The sequence below is a fragment of the Peromyscus leucopus genome, chromosome 8a (assembly GCF_004664715.2).
Source record: "Peromyscus leucopus breed LL Stock chromosome 8a, UCI_PerLeu_2.1, whole genome shotgun sequence".
In the NCBI taxonomy this organism is placed as follows: Eukaryota; Metazoa; Chordata; class Mammalia; order Rodentia; family Cricetidae; genus Peromyscus; species Peromyscus leucopus.
The window spans coordinates 43,227,817-43,248,308 of record NC_051085.1 but is presented as its reverse complement, the minus strand read 5'-3'; the positions used below and the strand labels follow the sequence as shown (position 1 = coordinate 43,248,308).

General features: G+C 42.0%; 1 protein-coding gene across 1 annotated transcript in view; it reads right to left on the bottom strand.

The window, feature by feature from the left end:
• The window catches only part of Esr1 (estrogen receptor 1), a 262,421-nt gene that overhangs the window by 54,298 nt on the left and 187,631 nt on the right, over positions 1 to 20,492 (bottom strand). Inside the window, exon 6 of the mRNA XM_028890217.2 lies at positions 7,857 to 7,995. Within this exon, the coding sequence (XP_028746050.1) occupies positions 7,857 to 7,995 (139 nt within the window). The remainder of the gene's footprint in view (positions 1 to 7,856; positions 7,996 to 20,492) is intronic.

The window sequence follows — 20,492 nt, the reverse complement described above, 5'->3', positions numbered from 1 at the left end:
TTGTCTGTTTGCTGCAACAAACTGGCTTGCAGTTCAGGGAAGTCTGGTGGCAGAAGCCTGAGGCAGCGGAATACATTGCATCCTAAGTCAGAAAGCAGCACCTAGTCCTGTACCCCATCCTGGGGAATGGTGCCATTCGCATTTAGGGTGTATATCTCAATTAGCCTAATCTAGATAATCCCGCACAGGCGTGCCTACAGATTTGTCTCTTTAGAGATTATAGATGCTGTCAAGTTCAAAGTCAATATTAACTGTCACACTACTCTTTTATATTCAGTAAATACCTATTGAACTGAGTTCTAAATAGCATAGACTTTAAATTAGCCACCTTCCCTTACAGTTGTGCTTGCACAGTGCTCATGAAAAAAAATGACCTGACTAGGGGATGCCTTAGTGGCAGAGTATGTGCCTAGCATGCCGTAGGTCCTGGGTCAACCCTAGTGTTATGCAGGGGATAAAAGTGTTCTTTGCTATGTCAATATGGATAAATTGCTGTAATAAAATCATATGATTGTGAAATTACTCAATCACCCTTGTGTTGGTAGTTCTGATTTAAACAATATTAGCATATGTTAAAATTAGACAGTGAAAATGTTATTTCAATTTAGCAGATGTTTAATTGTTCAAAATACATGGCAACTAAAAACAAAGCAGTGTACAAAAATTCAAGGAAAGCCAAATTAACCTCCTACACAGGATTAAGTCTTTGGTTGAGATTCTGCCTTTCCCAGGAGCAATTATATATATTGAGTGGATCCTTACTGCTTAAGGGCTTAATTCCCTTAAGGACTTAAACACCCATGGTTTAACACATCTATAACACAGTATTGCTTGATTGCTTTTGTTTTTAAGAGGAAACCTTGGTCTGATTTTTTTGTTGTTGATGTTTTTTTAACTGTTTCCAATGGGGTCTTTGTTTACCCTTCCATGATTAATGGGTAATCAAATAGAACGCTTATGAAATATTATTATGTATATATTTCAAATCTTTATTGATATGTAGTCCTACACCATTTTAGGATCTACTAAATGTATATAGTTCAGCCGTTTTTAGTCCAATAGATAATTTGATTACTTTCCCATCAGAGGTGTCAGCGCTGATGTGAGGGAACAGCGAAATAAGAGCGCTGATGCTCAACAGCTTTCTCTTTTTCATCTTGTCCAGGACCCCATCGGAGGGAATGGTGCCAGTCACATTTAGGGTGAGTCTTCCTACCTCGGTTACCCTGAAATAAGCTCTTACAGGCATGCCCGGAGATTTGTCTCTTTAGTGATTCTAAATTTAGATCAGTGTGTGTGTCTGTGTGAATGTGTCAGTGTGTATCCATGTGTGTGTGTGTGTGTGTGTGTGTGTGTGTGTGTGTGTGTGTGTGTGTGTATGTGCGCGCGCACACACATGCGGCACCATGTGCAGATGCATGTGGGGGAATCCAAGGTCAATGTTGAGTATCTTTCTCAGTTGCTCCCTACCTTATATTTTTGAAATAGAGTCTCTGCCTGAACCTAGAGTTCACAGACTTGGCCAGGCTAGTTAAACATCGAGCCTGAGTGTCTCCTGTTTCCATCTCCTTGTGTTAGAATTGGAGACACACCCCGTCACACCCAGTTCTTATGGAGGAACTAGGGTAAGATCTAAGTCCTCATGTTCATGGAGTAAGTATTGTGCTGGTGAAGCCATCTTCGAAGCCTTAATCTCACCCTTTGGTTGGTGCCAGTTTTACACTTTATAGCTCCATGGTTTGTCCAGGCATGAAAGAAAAGACTTTGGGAAATAATCAATTAATCCACCTGGTAAGTGAGTAAAGTCACAAAAGCACAACTAATCAACAGCTCCGGAGTGAGAGTATAGACTAGTAAAATGCGTTCATACCTATATTCTTATGCACTCAATGAGATACAGCATCAATGATAAGGCAGGGAAGACCGTGCCCATTAAAGAAGTTGAATAAATGTTACCTTCTTTCTCTTCCCTTTCCCATCCAGTTCCATAAAATGGAAAGGAAAAAAGACTGATGAACAGAATTGCTTTTCCAAATCTATTGCTAAGTCAACAGATGATGATTAATACATTTATATGTTGTATAATGGTCAACTCAGGGACAAACGGGGCAGAGCCAGGCAAAGTTGAGGGTTCTGGACCTTTGTCAATACTCCGGAGAGTAAGTGAGAGGCTGGAACAAATCTACTGGGTAATTGGAGCTATCTCCTACTGAAGGCCAGATTTGCTCCTAGGTGTTGCATTCTCTACACCCCTCCCCGACAGCCTGCTCTCATGGCCAGTAGCACACACTTCTCAGGAGGCAATTTTGAGCAGGCGACAGAAAGGGAGGCCCTTCTCCTCATGCCCTAAAAATACATGTGGAAAGATCCCATTCTGAATTCATTAACTTATTTCAGAACAACATATTTTTAATTATTTCCAGTAAAAAAAAAATCTACAAAGAATTTAATGAAGTTTTACATGGGAAAGGGGGTGAGAAGCCAATAAAGCCATTGCTGGAAGCATTGCAAAGGGATTTTTGCACATTTTCTTATTTGTATTTTTTCTGAAATATATTTTAAAATCTAAAATGAGAATGCTTTTGTTTCTAGTAAATGAGATTTTTTTTCATTTGAAATGAATTTATTATGAGAAAACACTCTGCTCTTTCTTAGAAAAAGCAGACTGTTCTGTCCAGTAGAGCAACCTGTTTTTCCCTTAAGGGAAGAGAACTTATTCCTGTTCCATGCCTACAAGCAAAAGAACTTTTTGTTGTTCAATACAATTTCCTGCAGGCAGAGCCTCCTGATGTGGGAACGATGGAAAGAGCTAGATCAACAAGTCTCTGGCCAGAGGCTTGGTAGAATTCTGCTTGTCGAATTAGTCCCTGCTTCTCAGATGCATGAATCATTTTTTTCCCCTCTGAGAGTGAATGGGAATCAAAAGAGAGAGCTTTGGCTTCCGGAGAAATCCACAAATATTTCTCAGAATTTGGGAGCAGGGATGGCTCCAGCAAAACAGCCCCTTGGAAAATGGAAAGTCTTCGGAACAGGCAATTAGTATTCTGCCCTCTCGCATGGAATCTGCCTTCCAGAGACATCAAACTTGGCTCCTGCAAAAGCCAAGAGACCCCCACCAAGAGCGATGCATGAAGAACACGGTTGCTACTGTGTTCAGCCTGTATTTTTCTAGTATGAGAACACATGTGGGACTGAATGAAGAGACTCATTCCTAGTAGACTCAGAAGGCATATTTTGTGTTTTCTAGCGCCAAAACACACCAATGGATTAGGTGCTAGAATGGAAAATGAGCTCTCTCCATTTCCTGATTACTTTCACAGGCATTCTTATTTAACTTTCCTCTTATAAAACACACACACACACACACACACACACACACACACACACATCAGCCGAGGGGAAATTACTAGCTTTTTTTTTTTTTTTTTAATTTATTCCATGCAATAACCTTCCTTTCTTGGTCTTTCACAAGAAGATTTAATGGCACAGATTATATGGACCTCGTTGCTGCAGGATCTGAGAAAGGACCTGACATGGTGGGCAGATAGAGCCTGGCAAGGACAAAGTTGGCTGACAAGCTGGTGACTACCAGGAAAGCCATAACCCAGCAGAATCAAGATATCATGGGTTGTCATCAGGGAGTAAGTAAGGCAATGATTCTCTTTTAAATGAACACAGGCTAGGAATCATGCTCTCTGCTCCTGAATGTGGCATGGCAGCTTACTGGTTTTAGTCTCAAAATCACCAACTCCTACTTGCCAATAAAAATAATTTCCTCAAGGAAAGGGTGGGCATATTCTCTTGTAAGGCACAAATGCTTAGATTAGCAGGGAAAACCTGAGAAAACAAAACATGTACACAACCAATAGTAGTTAACACTCCATCTCTTGTTGGCAGCCATGATAACCCATAGGTCACAAGGATATATAGGATGTGAGACTGTCTCCTTTCTCCATTTCTATTCAGTTGAAAATGTCCTTTTGGAGGTGGCTCACCTTTCAGAGGTAACATCCCAAAGCCGAACACACAACCACAATGAAGATGTTAATCTCAGTTCCTATATCCCAGCTCTTAACCAACTATGGTGCTTTGAAACTTATAGGTATCTATATTTTGTTATTAAAATGTTTATTGTATATAGCACATTATGATGGGAAAGACAAAGGTAGCTGATCCTAATCAGAGCACAATCTCTCTCATAGAGGTAGGAAGCCTGGAGAGTGAAATTTATAAGCACATTGCTGGCCAACCCTCAGAGCATCTTCCAGGGTATACAATTTCTAAGGGGTTTCTGTTCACAATCCTCTTCCCTATGGTGCATCTGTCAGAGTCACCAGAGGCCATCATCTGCAAACACTAAGAAGGCAATTAAATAATGCTGAAATTGAATAAGATTGGACAGTATGTCAATGATTAGAGGACATAGAATATTTTATGTTCATATTTTACCTTTTATTACAGACTTAAATATACATCTTTGTTTAAGTACTTTAGTCATTACTAATACCTATCCAAAGTAGAAAATGAGTTTGTCATTTTCTAATTATGTTCACATGGTACCTAAGGTAGAGGTTTTTGTTTGTTTGTTTCAGACAGTAACATGCTGTATAGCACAGATTGACCTCAAACTGTATATTCTCCTGTCTCATCCCCCACAGAGCTACAATTACAGGACTGTACTATCAGGCCCACATTTTCTAAGTATTTGTGATTGTACTAAGATCTTAAATAATGGGTAGGTTCTGGGAAAAATAAGATTTGTTGCTTATCCCCTTTGGAATTTAGAAGTCGCTTAAGGGGTAATATAATCACAAGCTAAATGCAACTATGTGTTAAAAAAAAAAGTAAAGCTCTTCCAAAACATATGGATACTAATTTCTGCAAAGTCTACAAAGGAATAAACCAGTAGATAGTGGTCAGAAATAAACTATACATGAGTGAGTTTGATGACAATGACAGCTGAAATATGTATCAGTCTGTGGGTCCTTTTCAATGAGGCACACGTCATTGGGATGACCATGGCCAGGGCCATTAAAAAGTATTTGTTGAGTACCACAGAAGACGGTTATTATGTTAGTGGTAATGCAAAGATGGACAAGATTTGGTTCTGGACCACAAGAAGTTTATGAGCTGGTAGATAAAACAGCATACTGCCATCTAGCAAGGTGAGACTCCAAAGGGAGTAGAAACTGGTCACTGAGGACCCAGGCAAAAGAAAACCTGCCTTCTGACCCAGAAGAGAAACTTTAAGGAAAGTTTTATGGAAAATTGGTATCTGAGATGAGCCTTAATGTTTCTAACAAGAAGAGCTTTTCAGAGCAGTGGAAGAAATCTATGAAGCTGGGCACACTTCTAATCCCCAACCATTGGAAGGCTGGGGCAGGAGGATCACGAGTTCACTGACAGCTTATGTGACATGGTGAGACTCCATCACAACAGGCAAATCAAAGTACCAAAGCCAATTGTTTAAAACTTGAATTTGACATTTTGTTGCCAAGTTGCAGGTCAGCTTCAGCAGCCAGGTATCTTGAACCTGGACACAGTCACGTAATTCTCAGCATTCCTTCTTGGACTCTCATTCACTGGGTTTCCTCATTTATATCATCTTGCAATGCCTGTGTTCATGAAGCTTATTTATTTATTTTTTTTGGTTTTTCGAGACAGGGTTTCTCTGTGTAGCTTGCGCTTTCTGGAACTCACTTGTAGCCAGCTGGCTCGAACTTACAAGATCGCCTGCTCTGCCTCCGAGTGGATACGTGCACACCAGCGCGTTCATAAGCAAGGCTATGCGGTACTTTTGAGAGAACTTGAGTGTCGACGGAGACTTAGTCGGCAGGCATCAAGAGTGCAGCAGTGGCACATTCAGGGCGTCACCTCTGGTGGCACCGAGCACGGGAGACTGAAGGAGAGGGAGTGGAAACAAGAAGCGAGACACGGGGAGGCAAACATGTTGAGGACGAGACCACGAGGAAGCCTTCAGCTGTGGTCTGGAGACAGATGGAAGGTCTGGATCCAGAAGCTGTTCAGAGAAAAACTTGACAGGTGGCTGGACAACTTGGTAAGGGGAGAGGCGGGAGCTATTATTTGTCTACATGGTGATGTCACCAAGATAGAAGAGAAAGACGAAGAATGAGAATGAATAAGAAAGAAGATGCATCCGATGTTAGGGATGAGTCTCCACGGTGTGCAGGACAGTGACATAGGACTGTCTAGTGAAACTGAGTTTTCAACAAAAATTTGGCCTCCACCCACTCCCTGTCACAGACAGGAAACATCTAAAAGTGTCTGAACGTATGACATCTTGTCATACGAGGGATGGGTTGCTACCAGGGTCTAGGAGATAGCTTCCAGGAGTGTTACCAAAACCCTATAATACATAAAACAGATTCCAACCCCAAGAAAGAATGGCCCTGGATGCTAACGAAGAAGAGGCTGAGAACACCTATCTAGAAGGATTTAAAACTCCAACTCTGGATTTTTTTTAAGGTGGAAATAAATAAAGATGCAAACTTACAGTTATTCATATTTCTGTGAGATACAATGGGGGAATTAATCACAACAGAAATACATGGAAAGGAAAGAAATTACATGCAGAAAGGATTTACTGCAATACTAGGGAGTAACACTTCATGGGTACTATGGGTTTTGGGGGTGAGGCAAAGTGAGGGATCTTTCATATTCAAAATGCAATGTTTTATGAGTATTCTCAGCAAGCACATTAAGAACCTAAGAAGAGGGATAAGGACAAGAAAGGCATTCACCAAGCTTATAAACATCTGGAAGCCTAAACACTGAGGGCACATGCCAGTCTTGATGTCAAAAAAGGGGGGAAAATGATAAGGCAAGAAAAAGGAAAAAAATTAAGAAAGAGGAGAGACAGGAGAGGTAGAGAGGGATAGAAGTGGGAAGCTGATCTACCGTTACAAAGACATCCTCTACAGTCTGACAGAATACAGTATAAATGTAGTTCTAGGGAGCAAGACCAGTGGCCTCTCTCCATGTTTGGGGAAAACATTCTATGGGCAGTAGGATCCCTTTCTAGGAAAAAAATCATCATGGTTTCCTAAAGCTTAATGAATATATAATAAAGCAGAAATCAAGGACTTGCACAGTTCTCTCTCACTTAAGTTTTGTGGTAGCTTTGCTCCAGGAGTCTTGATAGGTGTAGAGACTGTGGCTTCTTGGGTAAAATGAGGATGAGAAGGTTCCTGCCTCCTCGGGGTGCTGTGGTGACTACATGAGGCAATTGGGAAATAAATCACTTAGCATTGCAGCTGGTGCCGGGCAAGGACTCCATTGGTGGTGGCTGCTTTAAATAATAAGATCTACATCCTATTACTCTAAGAAATGATCAAAAAAGAAAAGCATCCAGGACCACAGGCCGAGGGAACCCGGTGTAATATGTTAAACCGGGTAGCTGAAAGCTGAAAATAATTCCTAGAACTACTAGTGCCCTTCAGAACTCTTAAAGTGAGGCCAAATTTCCTCACTTTAATGATGGAAAAATTAGAGAAAGAAATGGAAAGGTCATTGTGGTTTGGGTGTAAAGGCACCAAAATATTGTGTAATTTTTTTTTAACATAACAGAAGATAAAGGTAGAATTGGAACCTTCTAGTTTGTAGTTACGTGTTTGTATGGGAGACACTAGAGTTATTCTGAGACAATGGCAAGCAAACAGCTAGCCTTAGCTTTCCATGAACATGTCCACTGTGCCTCCCCTAGAGATATGCATTCGTTAAGTAAACATAACTGTATGACTCTTTGAAGTTCCATGGAGTGTGGAATCACGGAGCTTTGGAAACGAACTAGTGGTTATAACAGATCTGCTTCTCCAGACCACAGTTGGGACACTCACCTGTCCAGGAGCAAGTTAGGTGCAAACAGAAGCTTTCCTGGGTGTTCCATGGAGCGCCAGATGAGGCCAATCATCAGGATCTCCAGCCAGGCACACTCCAGGAGGTGGACCTGATCGTGGAGATTTAAGTCTCCAAAGCCTGCAATACATGGAAAGCCCCACTTAGTGTCCAGGGAACATATTCATCACTGGTGACATGAATGTGACTTGGAATTTGGACTAGCGGACTGCTTTTTGGCAAATAGAATAAAGAAAAACCACTGATGTGTGCCTTTATTTCTAATGGCCAAATAGGAGCTTAAAGCTTTTTTAGCTGTGAAAGACAACAGGGTAGATGCCTACACAATACAAGGAAAAGGAAGGTGAGACAAACAGAGTTATACTTCATGGGAAAAGTAAGTATTTTGTAGAAATCTAGCTCTGTTAATGAGTTTCCACTGACTTTAAGGGATTTTTTTTAATGTCTTAATGTCATATCTGCAAAAATACCTGCACTTATACAACCCACTTCACTGTCTATAAAATTTGTACTTAGTAAATAAATTCTACTTAGGCATATCAAGTAACTTTACATAGCTATTGTTGCTCATTTTTATTTAGTTGAAAACACTTAAGTGCTATAAACTTAAATTATTTAACTAAGCAGAAATTGGGACACAGTACCATAGTCATCAGTTATTTCTTCATTTTATTGCCGAGCCATAATCTTTTTTCATAAAATGTAAAAACAAAGACTAATGAAGCAACACATGCCCATAAGTCACTTGGAGAATGAATCAGATGACTAAAAGCAATGTTACAATTACTCCTTGGAGAAACCACTGATGTGTGCTCTTGTTTTCCAGTGGCTGATTAGGAGATTATAAAGTTTTTTTTTTTCTAACTGCTAATGACAGTAGATGCCTAAGCATCACGAAGAGGAGGAAGAAGGCGATGAGACAAATTTGGAAAAACAAGTGGGAAGGACACAATGGAGGGGAGAGACAAGTTTTTAAGTCCCTCACTGTGGGTTAGAGGTGACGGCTAAGTGCTTTCTGTAGCCAGCTCTTTTTATCTTTATTCACACAACAACCTGAACAGCTAGGAGCCGACATTCCTATTTCATGGATGCTCTGAGAGTTTATGTGTCTTTTTTTCCCATTCTTCTCTTATACAATACATGCTGATCACAGCTTCTCCTCCTTCCACTTCTCACAGTGCCCCTCCCCTCCCCTCTCCCACAGATCAATTCCCCCTGCCTCCCTCCAGAAAAGAGCAGGCCTACCAGGGATACCAACTGAATGTGGGACAGCAAAATGCAATAATACCAGCCACAAACCCTCCCATCATGGCTGGATGAGGCAACCCAGTAGAAGGAGAAGGGTCCCAAGGGCAGGCAAAGAGTCAAAGACATTCCACCCCTACTGTCAGGAATCCCACAAAAACTTGAAACAGAAATCTTCAGGGCTGGTGCTTTTGATCATCAGTGACATGACCTTTTCTGAGCTTTGCTGCAGAAGTTTAGATCAGGTGACTCGATAAGTCCAGCCACAGAGATGCCAGAGTGACAGGATTTGGAAGTAAGCAGTATTCAGGGTGTCTGCCCAACTCTGTCCTGCTCTTTACAAGGAGGCATCCTTTCACTCTCTTTTCCCTTCTCCTCCTCTTCAACTGCTTGTTCTCACTGATCCTGGAGAACGGCTGTGGACATCCTTCGTTATTGATGCTGTCTTCTTTGTGTTCCATTAATGTCGCTGTCCTCTGTTAGGATCTATTCTTATTAACAGTGCTGGTGTGCTTTTGTCAACTTGACACTATCTTAGACATATCTGGGAAGAGGAGATCTTAATTGAGAAAAAGCCTCCAGCTAGATCATCCTGTGAGCAAGCCTGTGCACCATTGTCTTGAGTGATGATTGATGTGGGAGGACCATGACTGAGGTGTGGTGCCATCCCTGGGCTGGTGGTTCTGGGTGCTCTAAGAAAGCAGGCTGAGCAAGCCATGAGAAACAAGTCAGTTAGCCACACTCATCTTGCTCATGTCCTCTGCTTCAGTTCCTGCCTCCTGGTTCCTGTCCTGCTTGAGGTCCTCAGTGACGGACTGTCACCCGAAAATACAAGATGAAATAAAGTGTTTTCTTCCCAAGATGCTTTTGATCATGGTGTTCACAGCAATAAAAACCCTAACTGAGACATTAACTAAGAAGTGAACTGTCAGTATATGACTTACCTGGCAGATATTTTTCTTGGGCATTCTTGAGAGTTGCCCAAACCTCAGCACCAAACCATTAGCTTGTGACTTCTTATACATTTCATGAAGTGCCACATTTCACATAATCCTGACTTACTTGGTGACAATTCACATAGCGACTTCAGCCACACACAGACCTCGGGGTCACTTCATTCATTACCATCACTTCATTCTCAAACATCATCAAGACCTGAGAAGTCACGCAACATCTTCGTCTCCTTTCTATTCCTGCTATTCACACACAGGGCCACTTCCTAACAGTCTCATACCCCCTTTCCGACTTCTTAATTAAGACTCATCTGTGCCATGTTGATATAAGAATGGCTGTTCTACCTGCCTCTACTAAAGGTACCTCCCTATAGGAAGCCTTACTACCTTCTTGTAGGAGGGAATTGGGGGGTGGATTGGGAGCAGGAGGCTGCAGGGGTGGGAGGAGGGAAGAGGAGGATCTTTGACTGGTATGCAAAATGAATAAAAAAAATTCTTAATAAAAAAAAGGGGGAAATGGCTGTTCTTTGGTGTGTGTAGAATGCTACTCCATCACACAGACATACCCTACAAACAGGTAACACACTGGGCATTTGGATCGTTCCCACCTTTTGGCTATTGCTACTAAATCTGTCACAGGCAGTGTTTGAACAAGTCTCTGGATGGATGGGTGCTTTCAACTGCCCTTGCACAAATGTCTAAGAGCACATGGTTGCGGGGAGCTAGCAAGGCTTGGCCAAAGGGGTGTATCACTTTGTACACCCACCAGCAGTCTCTCGAGCCCCAGATGCTGTCCTCACCACCACTCACCAAGCCGTTTCAAATTCGTGATTCTTCTCCCACTTACTTATCTTTGCACACAAACACGTGCATGCTGATGTGCATGTGGGAGTGTCGCAGCACACGTACGGAGGTCAGAGGACAGTGTGTCAGGTCTCTTCTACTGCGGGGGCTCTGGGGATCCAACCCGACATGACAAGCTTAGCAGTAAGCACCTGTGCATGCTGAGCTGCCTAGCTAGCCCAGTCATTTTCATTTGAAAGAGGCCAGTGGAGGTACACAGGCATCACACGGACGCTGTTTATATTTGTATTTCCCTACTGTAAAGTATCTTTCCAAATTTACCATCCAATCTTCTTGGTACCGTGTATTTGGGTTAATTATACCTGCATGTCTAAGTCCTGCTATGTTGTTTATCTACTAGAAACACAAACTATGTGATTTTTATCCAATCCTGTTTTTAAAAATCTCTAATCCATCACACCATTCACTGCCACACTGAGCCATTCCAAAGTCCCTAACAGTGTAGTCTTTATCAGAGTAGATGTCTTTCCATTGGCCAGAGCAGATTCCATTCATGTGACTCAGGACTGGTGGCTACCAAAATAAGGAAGGGTGCATCTGCTCTTAAGAAGTCTTAGTGGTTGGGCTGTAGGATTTGGTCTGAGGTCTGCTTGGAGGAAAGGGAGCAGGGATCACTGGCAGGTGCTGTGGGATGGTCTGTATGTCAAATTGCTCTGATTGGTCAATAAATAAAACACTGATTGGCCAGTGGCCAGGCAGGAAGTATAGGTGGGACTAACAGAGAGGAGAATTGAGAGAACAGGAAGGCGGGGGGTTGGGGGGTGGGGTGGAGGGAATACTACCAGCCACTGCCATGACAAGCAGCATGTGAAGATGCTGGTAAGCCACGAGCCACGTGGCAAGGTATAGATTTATAGAAATGGATTAGTTTAAGATATAAGAACAGTTAACAAGAAGCCTGAGCCATTTGGCCAAACAGTTTAAATAATACAAGTGTCTGTGTGTTTATTTTATAAGTGGGCTGTCGGACTGCCGGGCCTTGGTGGGACCTGGAGAAAAAACTCTCCAGCTACAGGCAGGTGCAGGTACAGGCAGGTAGTAATCTAGAGATTACTGGGTCAATGTGGAGCAGCCTGGCTTAGGAGAAGCAAGATCATGTCACATTACTTGCTTCTCTTTCTTGCTCCCATATCCTATAAAACAAACCAAAGCAGCAGAACATAGGGTTACAGCCCTTAGAGAAGTTCTAATTCCTGAATCCATCTCTTGAATGTTTTGATTAAGTTTCTTAAAACTAACATGAGCTCTCCTGTAAATTAAATTTACCCTCAGAAATGTTAACACTCAAAAGCAAGGTTCTCTCTCTCTCTCTCTCTCTCTCTCTCTCTCTCTCTCTCTCTCTCTCTCTCATCTCTCTCTCCTTCCTTCCTTCTTTCTTTGTTTGATTCTTAATTCTTGGGATATTTACTTTTTTGGTGCATGTACAAAAAGATAGTCAACATGTGTTATTGTCAGCCATGATTAAACTTAGGATGAATTATTCCAAAACTCATATAGGTTGCGGCTGAACATGCCCCTCCACATGTTCAGAACTGCAGTGGGTTGTGCAGCCAAACAACTGTGGAAAACCAAATGCCTTTAAACAGGATCGTATTCTTCAACTCTGATTTCAAAATGGTATTACTACGTAGGCTTGGCAGTTACAGTGACTTTTGGGGAGTCAGAGAAGTTCCCTATAACTATATGTACCATTTGAATAGGGTGATTATGAATATGCCTGTTAGTAATACTTTGAGTCAGAGGCCAGTAGGATTGCGGGGGTTTTCTGTGAAGTGTAGACATCTGTAATTCTGTTTAATTATGGTTTCCAGCTGTGCACACAGCCTGCAGACAAGGATTATTATACCTGTTGCAAAGTGCCATCTGCAAGTTCCTCAGAGAGAGTTTGGAGGATCTTGCCAAAGAGATTGTCAGTTAACCTCCTCAAAGAATGTGTGTATTGTCAAGAGAAGTCATTCCATGGAGCCTCTCCTTCCTTCCAACATACTGGTCTCGTATTATTTGGTCCACACAGGAACTAAATACATTTATGATGTGAGACAAATAGCCAGGAGTATTTTTAGCTCATAACCAATGATTATACATACATACATACATATATGTGTGTGTGTGTGTGTGTGTGTGTGTGTGTGTGTGTGTGTATGTATGTATGTATGTATGTATATGGCCAATGTTTTATAGACATCATGTTTCAATTCCTTGTCCCATTTCCCTTAAGAACACAAAAAAATGTGTCAAGTAGATCTGCTAAGAGACATTTGAAAAGTAAGCCTCTGTTTTCTGAAGGCTTCAAAACATCATCAATAGGAAGATGGGTTTTATAGCTCTGTAGGCTACGAGTGAAGACAGCCAAGACAGATGTCCACACAGTAACAGCGGAGGTTAATCCATAATCTTTTCCTGAGAATCCACAGTGTTAGTAACGATGGGGCTGGAGAGCCTGCTCAGTGGTAAAGCATTTGCCATGAAAGCATGAATTCCAGAGTTCGTATCTCCAGTACCCACATAAATGCCAGGTGGGTGTGACAGCCTGCCAATAATTCCGGCACATGGGAGGATGGGGCAGGGATGGGGCAGGGATCTCCTGGGAAAACTAGTAGCTAGACTAGCTGAATTGACAATCTCCAAGTTCATGTGAGAGACCCAGTATACCCTACACACACACAGACACACACACAGACACACACACACACACACACACACACACACACACACACACACAAGGAGCTATCAAGACGACATCTCTATGTCAATCTCCAGCCTACACATACACGTGCACATCAGCTGCACATAAATGTGCCCACTCACATGGGAACACACATACACATAGGTACATATGACATACACACATATTCACACATAAGAATAAAAAATATTTAAGTATAGATTATTGAAATAAGGCTGAAACAATACTCAGAATTTTTATTTTATAAAATAAAAACAAAGATTAATGATAACATTGGCCTTTTCCTGAGTCTAGGGAACATAGGTCGATATTCACAGGCCTAGTAATAAAGTCACCAAAGATGTAATATACTGAAAACAAACAGGGATGTCTCAAGACATCTATCTCCACTCCTGAACAAGCAATGTTACAGCTAATGGTTTTGATGGTGGCCTCTTTCTTAGGAAGATGCCATCCATGTATAAATCAGATAATTCTTTCTAGACCAGTTATTATTGTTCGAACCCAAAATGTCCTTTAAAGGCCATGTGCCAAAGGCTTAGCTGCCAGAAATGGACTTGGGGGAAGTAATTGAATCGTGAACTCTGACTGCATGAATAGATTGAATGTTGTTGGGTCTGTAAGCTAATGGACTACTGGGAATGGGTAGAAACACAAGAGGTAAGACCTGTTTGAAGGGAGTAGATTCTGTTTGTTTTTGTTTTTTCAAGACAGGGTTTCTCTGTGTTGTTTTGGTGTCTGTCCTGGATCTCACTCTGTAGACCAGGCTTACCTCAAACTCACAGAGATCTGCCTGGCTCTGCCTCCTGAGTGCTGGGGTTAAAGGTGTGCACCACCACTGCCTGGCAAGAACAGATTCTTAAGGCATGCCTTTGGGAACTAAATTCTATCTTCAGGCCCAACCCTCTGTTCCCCCCTCCATCACAAGGGGAACACACTCCCCCACTACAATCTCCCAATACCCAGATGTAGGACAAATCTTAAAAGGTCTTATTAATATAATCAAACCTGAAGCCAGGTATTGGGGTGAATGCTGGAAGATCAGAGAAACAGAACCAGCCACAGCTAAACTCACCTCGCCAATTTCTCAGCTGATCTTGTTTCCTCAGATTGGAAGCCTCTGTGTCCTCATCCAAATGGATCTCAGCTGAAGTGCTGCTAAAAGCCAAAAGCTTAACAAGATTCTAGTTCCTGGTCCTCAAGCCTTATATACCTTTCTGCTCCTGCCATCACTTCCTGGGATTAAAGGCTAGTTTTTCTGGGATTAAAGGCGTGTGTCACCATGCCTGGCTGTTTCCAGTGTGGCCTTGAACTCACAGAGATCCGGATGGATCTCTGCCTCCTGAATGCTAGGATTAAAGGCGTGTGTGCCACCATTTTCTGGCCTTTACGTCTGTCTAGTGGCTGTTCCGTTCTCTGACCCCAGATAAGTTTATTAGGGTGCACAATATATTGGGGAACACAATACCACCACACCCTGATATTCCATCTCATCTTAGATCCAAAGCAATAGAGCCAGCTAAGCATGGAAAACCATGAAACCCTGAGCCAAAAGAAGTCCTTCTGCATTTGAAGTAGATTTTGTCACTCTGGCAGGAACCTGACTAACACACACCAAGTAAAGACATCCCTGCTCCTGTCTTCCACTAAACAGTAACTGTTTCCCCTCCAAGGCACTTTCCCCTTGCTCCCTTACTTTTGACTATGAAAGAAGTACACAGTGAGATGGAAGGATGCTTCAGTCAGTCAGGGCTTGCCTTGCAAGCATAAGGAACAGAGTTCAGTCTCTAGAACTTACAGAAATATGGAGCTGTGGAGGCAGGTACTTGTACTCCCAGTACTGAGGAGGAAAAGACAGGAGGACCCCTGACACTTCCTGGCCAGCTAGTCTAGCTTAATTTGTGAGCTCCAGGCCAATGAGATATTGTCTCAAAGAAGGTAGATGGTGCTCCTGAGGATGGCATCTGAGGATGTCCACCGGACTCCACAGGTCCATATACACACATACAAGCACATTAAAGCGTACACACTCGTGTGCTAAAAATATCTGAGGTGTGTCTAAGCCTTTTCCTGCAGCTTTACAAGATCTGGAGTCTTCTGCTCCACTGTGGCTTGCCATACACTGCTATAGAAATTATGTAAACTTGCCTTGGCACAAAAAGAAAAGCTCCAGGCCTTGCCCTCCCTTACTGACTATGGCCGGGTTCTTAGAAATGATGTCAAACTGTACAAAGAATCTTAGGTAAAACGGCTAATCTCCATATGTATAAGGCTCTATGCTGTCTTGGAATAAATGAAAATTGAAGTGGCTCTTCAGGAAAACTAAGGGCTCAGATTTCTTCACTGCATGACATACAAAAACTATAGAGACTTAAGGAAAAACGGAAGCCCTTTGGGAGGTGGGTACCATCCACCTTTCTCATTCCCGGGCCATGAGGAAGGTTTATGTTGTCTTCCGCTCTCTGAAGTTATAATCGATCACGCTGTAGACGGCACCGTAGAGTTTGTGGCGGCAGCAGGAGCAGGCAGCTGTGTCTCTCTTCACAGCATGGTAGATCAGGAAGCAGAGAGCTCCCACTGGAGTTGGGGCCAATCTAGAGCCCTCACGGCCTGCCCCGAGTGACCTGCATCAGCCAGTGTGGCCCAGTCTCAAATGTAATCATTTGAGGGGTTGGAGAGATGACTTCATGATTGAAAGCACTTACGGCTCTGGCAGGGGACCATAATTAGATACTCAACACCTGCAGGAAACATCTCACAACTGCATGCAATTCCAGCTCCAGCACCCTCTTCTGGCCTCCTCAGGCATCTACATGCATGTGCACAGGTGTGCACATACTCACAGAGAGCGAGGCAGACATGCAAACACACACATAAATAAAAATAAGGGTTTCTCCATGTAGTTTTGGTGCCTGTCCTGGATCTCACTCTATAGACCAGGCTGGCCTCGAACTCACAGAGATCCGCCTGGCTGTGCCTCCCGAGTGCTGGGATTAAAGGCATGCGCCACTGCCGCCTGGCAAAAATAAATCTTAAAAAAAAAAAAAAACTTTATCATTTGGATATAAACTGTCCGCCACAGGGTTATGTATTGGAACACCCGGTCCCTAGATGGTGGCACTGTTTTGTGAAGCCACGGAGGCTTTGGGGCATGGAAACTACTTAGCAGAAGTAGGTTTTGAATGTGATGTCCACTTCTGGTTCTATCTCTAGCTCTTTGCTTCCCCATGAACCAAGATATAACAAGTGTGCCGAGAGGTGCCCCTGCCACATGCTAAGTTCTAAGTTCTAGTCTCTCCAGCCACCAAGCCTTCCCGGCCACAGTGGAGTAATGTTTCCTCAACCGTGAACTTAAGTAATTCTCTTTCTCTGTAGTAGTTTCGGTCAGGCATCCTGTCACAGCGAAGAGAAAAACTCACCAGCCACATGAAGCACAACCTACCGAGATACAACACACACCATGTATAAATGAAAGAGTAGCCTTTCCTCAGAGAGGAGCTGTCTACAAAACTAAAAGCCAGGTGGTTGAGTCCCTCAGCAAATCTACTAGCTTCCTGACCTTCAAATGAATTAATCATGTTCTCAGTGATACGACCGTGATGTTCTCTAAAATGTCAGCTATGAAACCGCCTGCTGTATTTCCTGTCATGCAATACTTCTTGATGGAGGAAGAAATGAATAATTCATATTTTTTTTCCTTTGATAAGAAGGACTTGGTGGATAGGACTGGACTTTCTGGGAGAATGCTGTAGAACAGAGCCCATCAGAAGACCCTGAGATCACATGACAAGTAGTCTTCACAGTCTACATTTCATATTTTAATCCAGAAAATAGTGAGTTAATGCCATACCATAGTCTACTGGCCCCATGGTGCAGTGGAATATACCCTTCGTTCACTTCAAAAATATTCTTGAATGTTCTCTTATGCAAAATACCATGGTAGCCCATTAGAGTGGTGAATTCCATTCCCTAACACTTTAAAATGCATAAGCAATAGCATAAGTATTGAGAATTTAATTTGTAAGAAATGAGTTTGGGGACTGAAGAGATAACTCAGTGGCTAAGTGCTTGCTGCTCTTGCAGAGGTCTAGAGTTCAGTTTCCAGCATCCAAACAGGGCAGCACCCTGTAAAACAGATTCAGGGGACCCAATGTTCTTTCTGGAATTCTGCGGGCATTACATTCACATGCCCATATCCACATCCAGACAGACACATGTACACATAACCAAATATATTAAATAAATCTTTAAAAATAAATTAATTTTATAATTTAAGTCAAGGTCATACAAAACCTTTATCAAATACCTACCACCATTAAAAATAAAATAAATGAAACATGCAAATAAACAATAGAATAGATAACCACTTATTTAAAATTTTGTGACTCAAAATGCCAGAGTTCCCCACACCACCACTGCTGTGTTTTCTGCCTTCCTTCTACAAGGCTCTCATTCTTGTGGCTATACTCACCCTCATCCTTGAACATAATGACTATATTTTTTTGTAAGTCTCTTCCCAACATGTGACTTTTTGACTATCTGGAGACAACACCCCCAGGTCCCACCCACCCAGCTCCAGCAGAAAGAGAAGGACAGAAATTATGAAAAGATTATGAACTGAAAATTCAAGGAGACCTGGCTCCCTATTCTGCTTCTTCTTGAGATCTCTGAAATCACTTCTTATCTGTAAAATGTAGACACACTCAGAGTTAAGATGCTTAAAGCTCTTCCCATGTGTATAATGCAGAGGGACTGATCTACCAGTTAGGTTAGTACAAAATAAGGGATTAGCAGATGTCCCAGGGTACTAGAGTGACTACTTTCTCCCATACCCCATCTGACAGCCTGCAAATACTAAGAGAAATGTTTTAAAATACACTAGATGTAGAATCTCTAATTCCAATTGAACATTCATATTGGCTCTGATTCATGATGTCATAGTTTGTTTTTTGTCTCCTTTAATTTTTATGTGTGCATACACATAAAAAATAATGTAATAAAAAGGATAAAAGACTTCCCGGACATCAAACAGCTCTTACGAAACAACACTTCTCAAGATTTTAAAGCAAAGGGAACAAAGTCACGTGGATTATATTTTGCCTAATATGTATGTAGAAAAAAATGAGAAAAGAGAGCATATTTCAGGTTTTATCGAACCCAAAACATTTCATTATGTTAGCTGTCCCCAGGACACAGCAGTCTTCGCACTCCCACTGGAGGAGGAGATGGTTTCTATGGAGCCTAACATTCTTCCACACTGTTTGGTACTCTTCACTTGCCTTGGGACAGACAGAAAAAGACTTGCCCAGGGACTGCTCACCTAGAGAGATCAAGTGATGCTCTGCAGGCAAATGGCAAGCAAACCAACCCAGTGCCAGAGCAGGAAGTGTCATTCCCAAGCTGGTATTCTAAAACCATGTCACGGGGCTGGAGACAAAGCTTAAAGGGGGAGGGCTTGCTCAGCCCGCATAAGGCCCTGACTTCAATACCTACCAACAGAAACAACACAAAACTACATCACATTATAGCTGGAGTATTCCTGTGTCCACCGGCTCCTGCAGCTGCCCAGACCCAAGTAAACACACAGAGACTTATATTACTTACAAACTGTATGGCCATGGCAGGCTTCTTGCTATCTATCTTAAATTAACCCATTTCTGTTGATCTATAAGTTGCCACATGGCTCATGGCTTACCTGTATCTTAATATCTGCTTCTCATCACGGTGGCTGGCAGGGTCTCTCCACCTCAGCCTCCCGCTTCCCAGAATTCTCCTCTCTTCTTGTATCGCCTATACTTTCTGCCTGGCTACTGGCCAATCAGTATTTTATTTATCAATCAATCATAGCAACACATTTTTTCACAGAATACAGAACAGCCCACAGCATCACATTTAGCATAACAGCCAATTAATTTGAAAAAAAAAACAGGAATTTAGTCAATTTTCTCCTTTCCACTTCAGGTGGGTTCCAGGAACCCAAAGTCAGGTTTGTGTGGCAAGTACCTGTACCTGATGAGCCATCTCACTGACCCTATAAAGTTGTTTTCTGATTTCCATAATGCACTGTGACATATGGGCACTCACATATATTTGTTATGCACACACACACAATAATAATGGTAATAATAATAATAATAGTGTACATCATCATCCCCAGCTTTTTACTAAATGCTGGAACTCTAACATCAGGTCTTCATGCTTGCTCAGCAAGCATTTCGCCAAAGGAGCCATCCCCTCACCCCCTAAACTTCCAAATCTTGGCTCTGTTGTCAAAATACGGTATCATGTATTCTTTTATATCACATACTGAAGGCCTTTGTGACATCATTACTGGTTCCTTCAGAACAAGGCAGAAAACTGTATCATTTAATCTGAGTCATTTGTACACCCACATATTTAGAGATGATAGGTTTATGGTACATCTAAAATAAGTAGATATGGTACTGTTTGTGGCAGTTCCACTTATTCCTAATTTTATCTTAAACAGAAAGAGAAAATTCAACAGATATCTAGATGCCCTTCCTGGACCTTTCATGTAAATGCATATATAAGATATAAATTAAATGCCAATGGTAGATATTCTGATGACAAGTCCTTAGACATATTATCATAGGCTATTGAACCTAGAGTAAAAATAGGTTCAAATTTGTTTAACTACTGCTGGGCTTGGGACATCAATCCAGAATTCTATTCCAGGATCACACTTCTTTTAATGTTCCTTTGAGAAATTATTAGACTTAACTTCTTAAGTGCATTTGGACCATACTTCAAAAGTTTTTTAACAGTCTTTTCTGCTTTGGACATTGTCCCATGTTTACTGTTTAATCATCTATATTCTCTCTCTCTCTCTCTCTCTCTCTCTCTCTCTC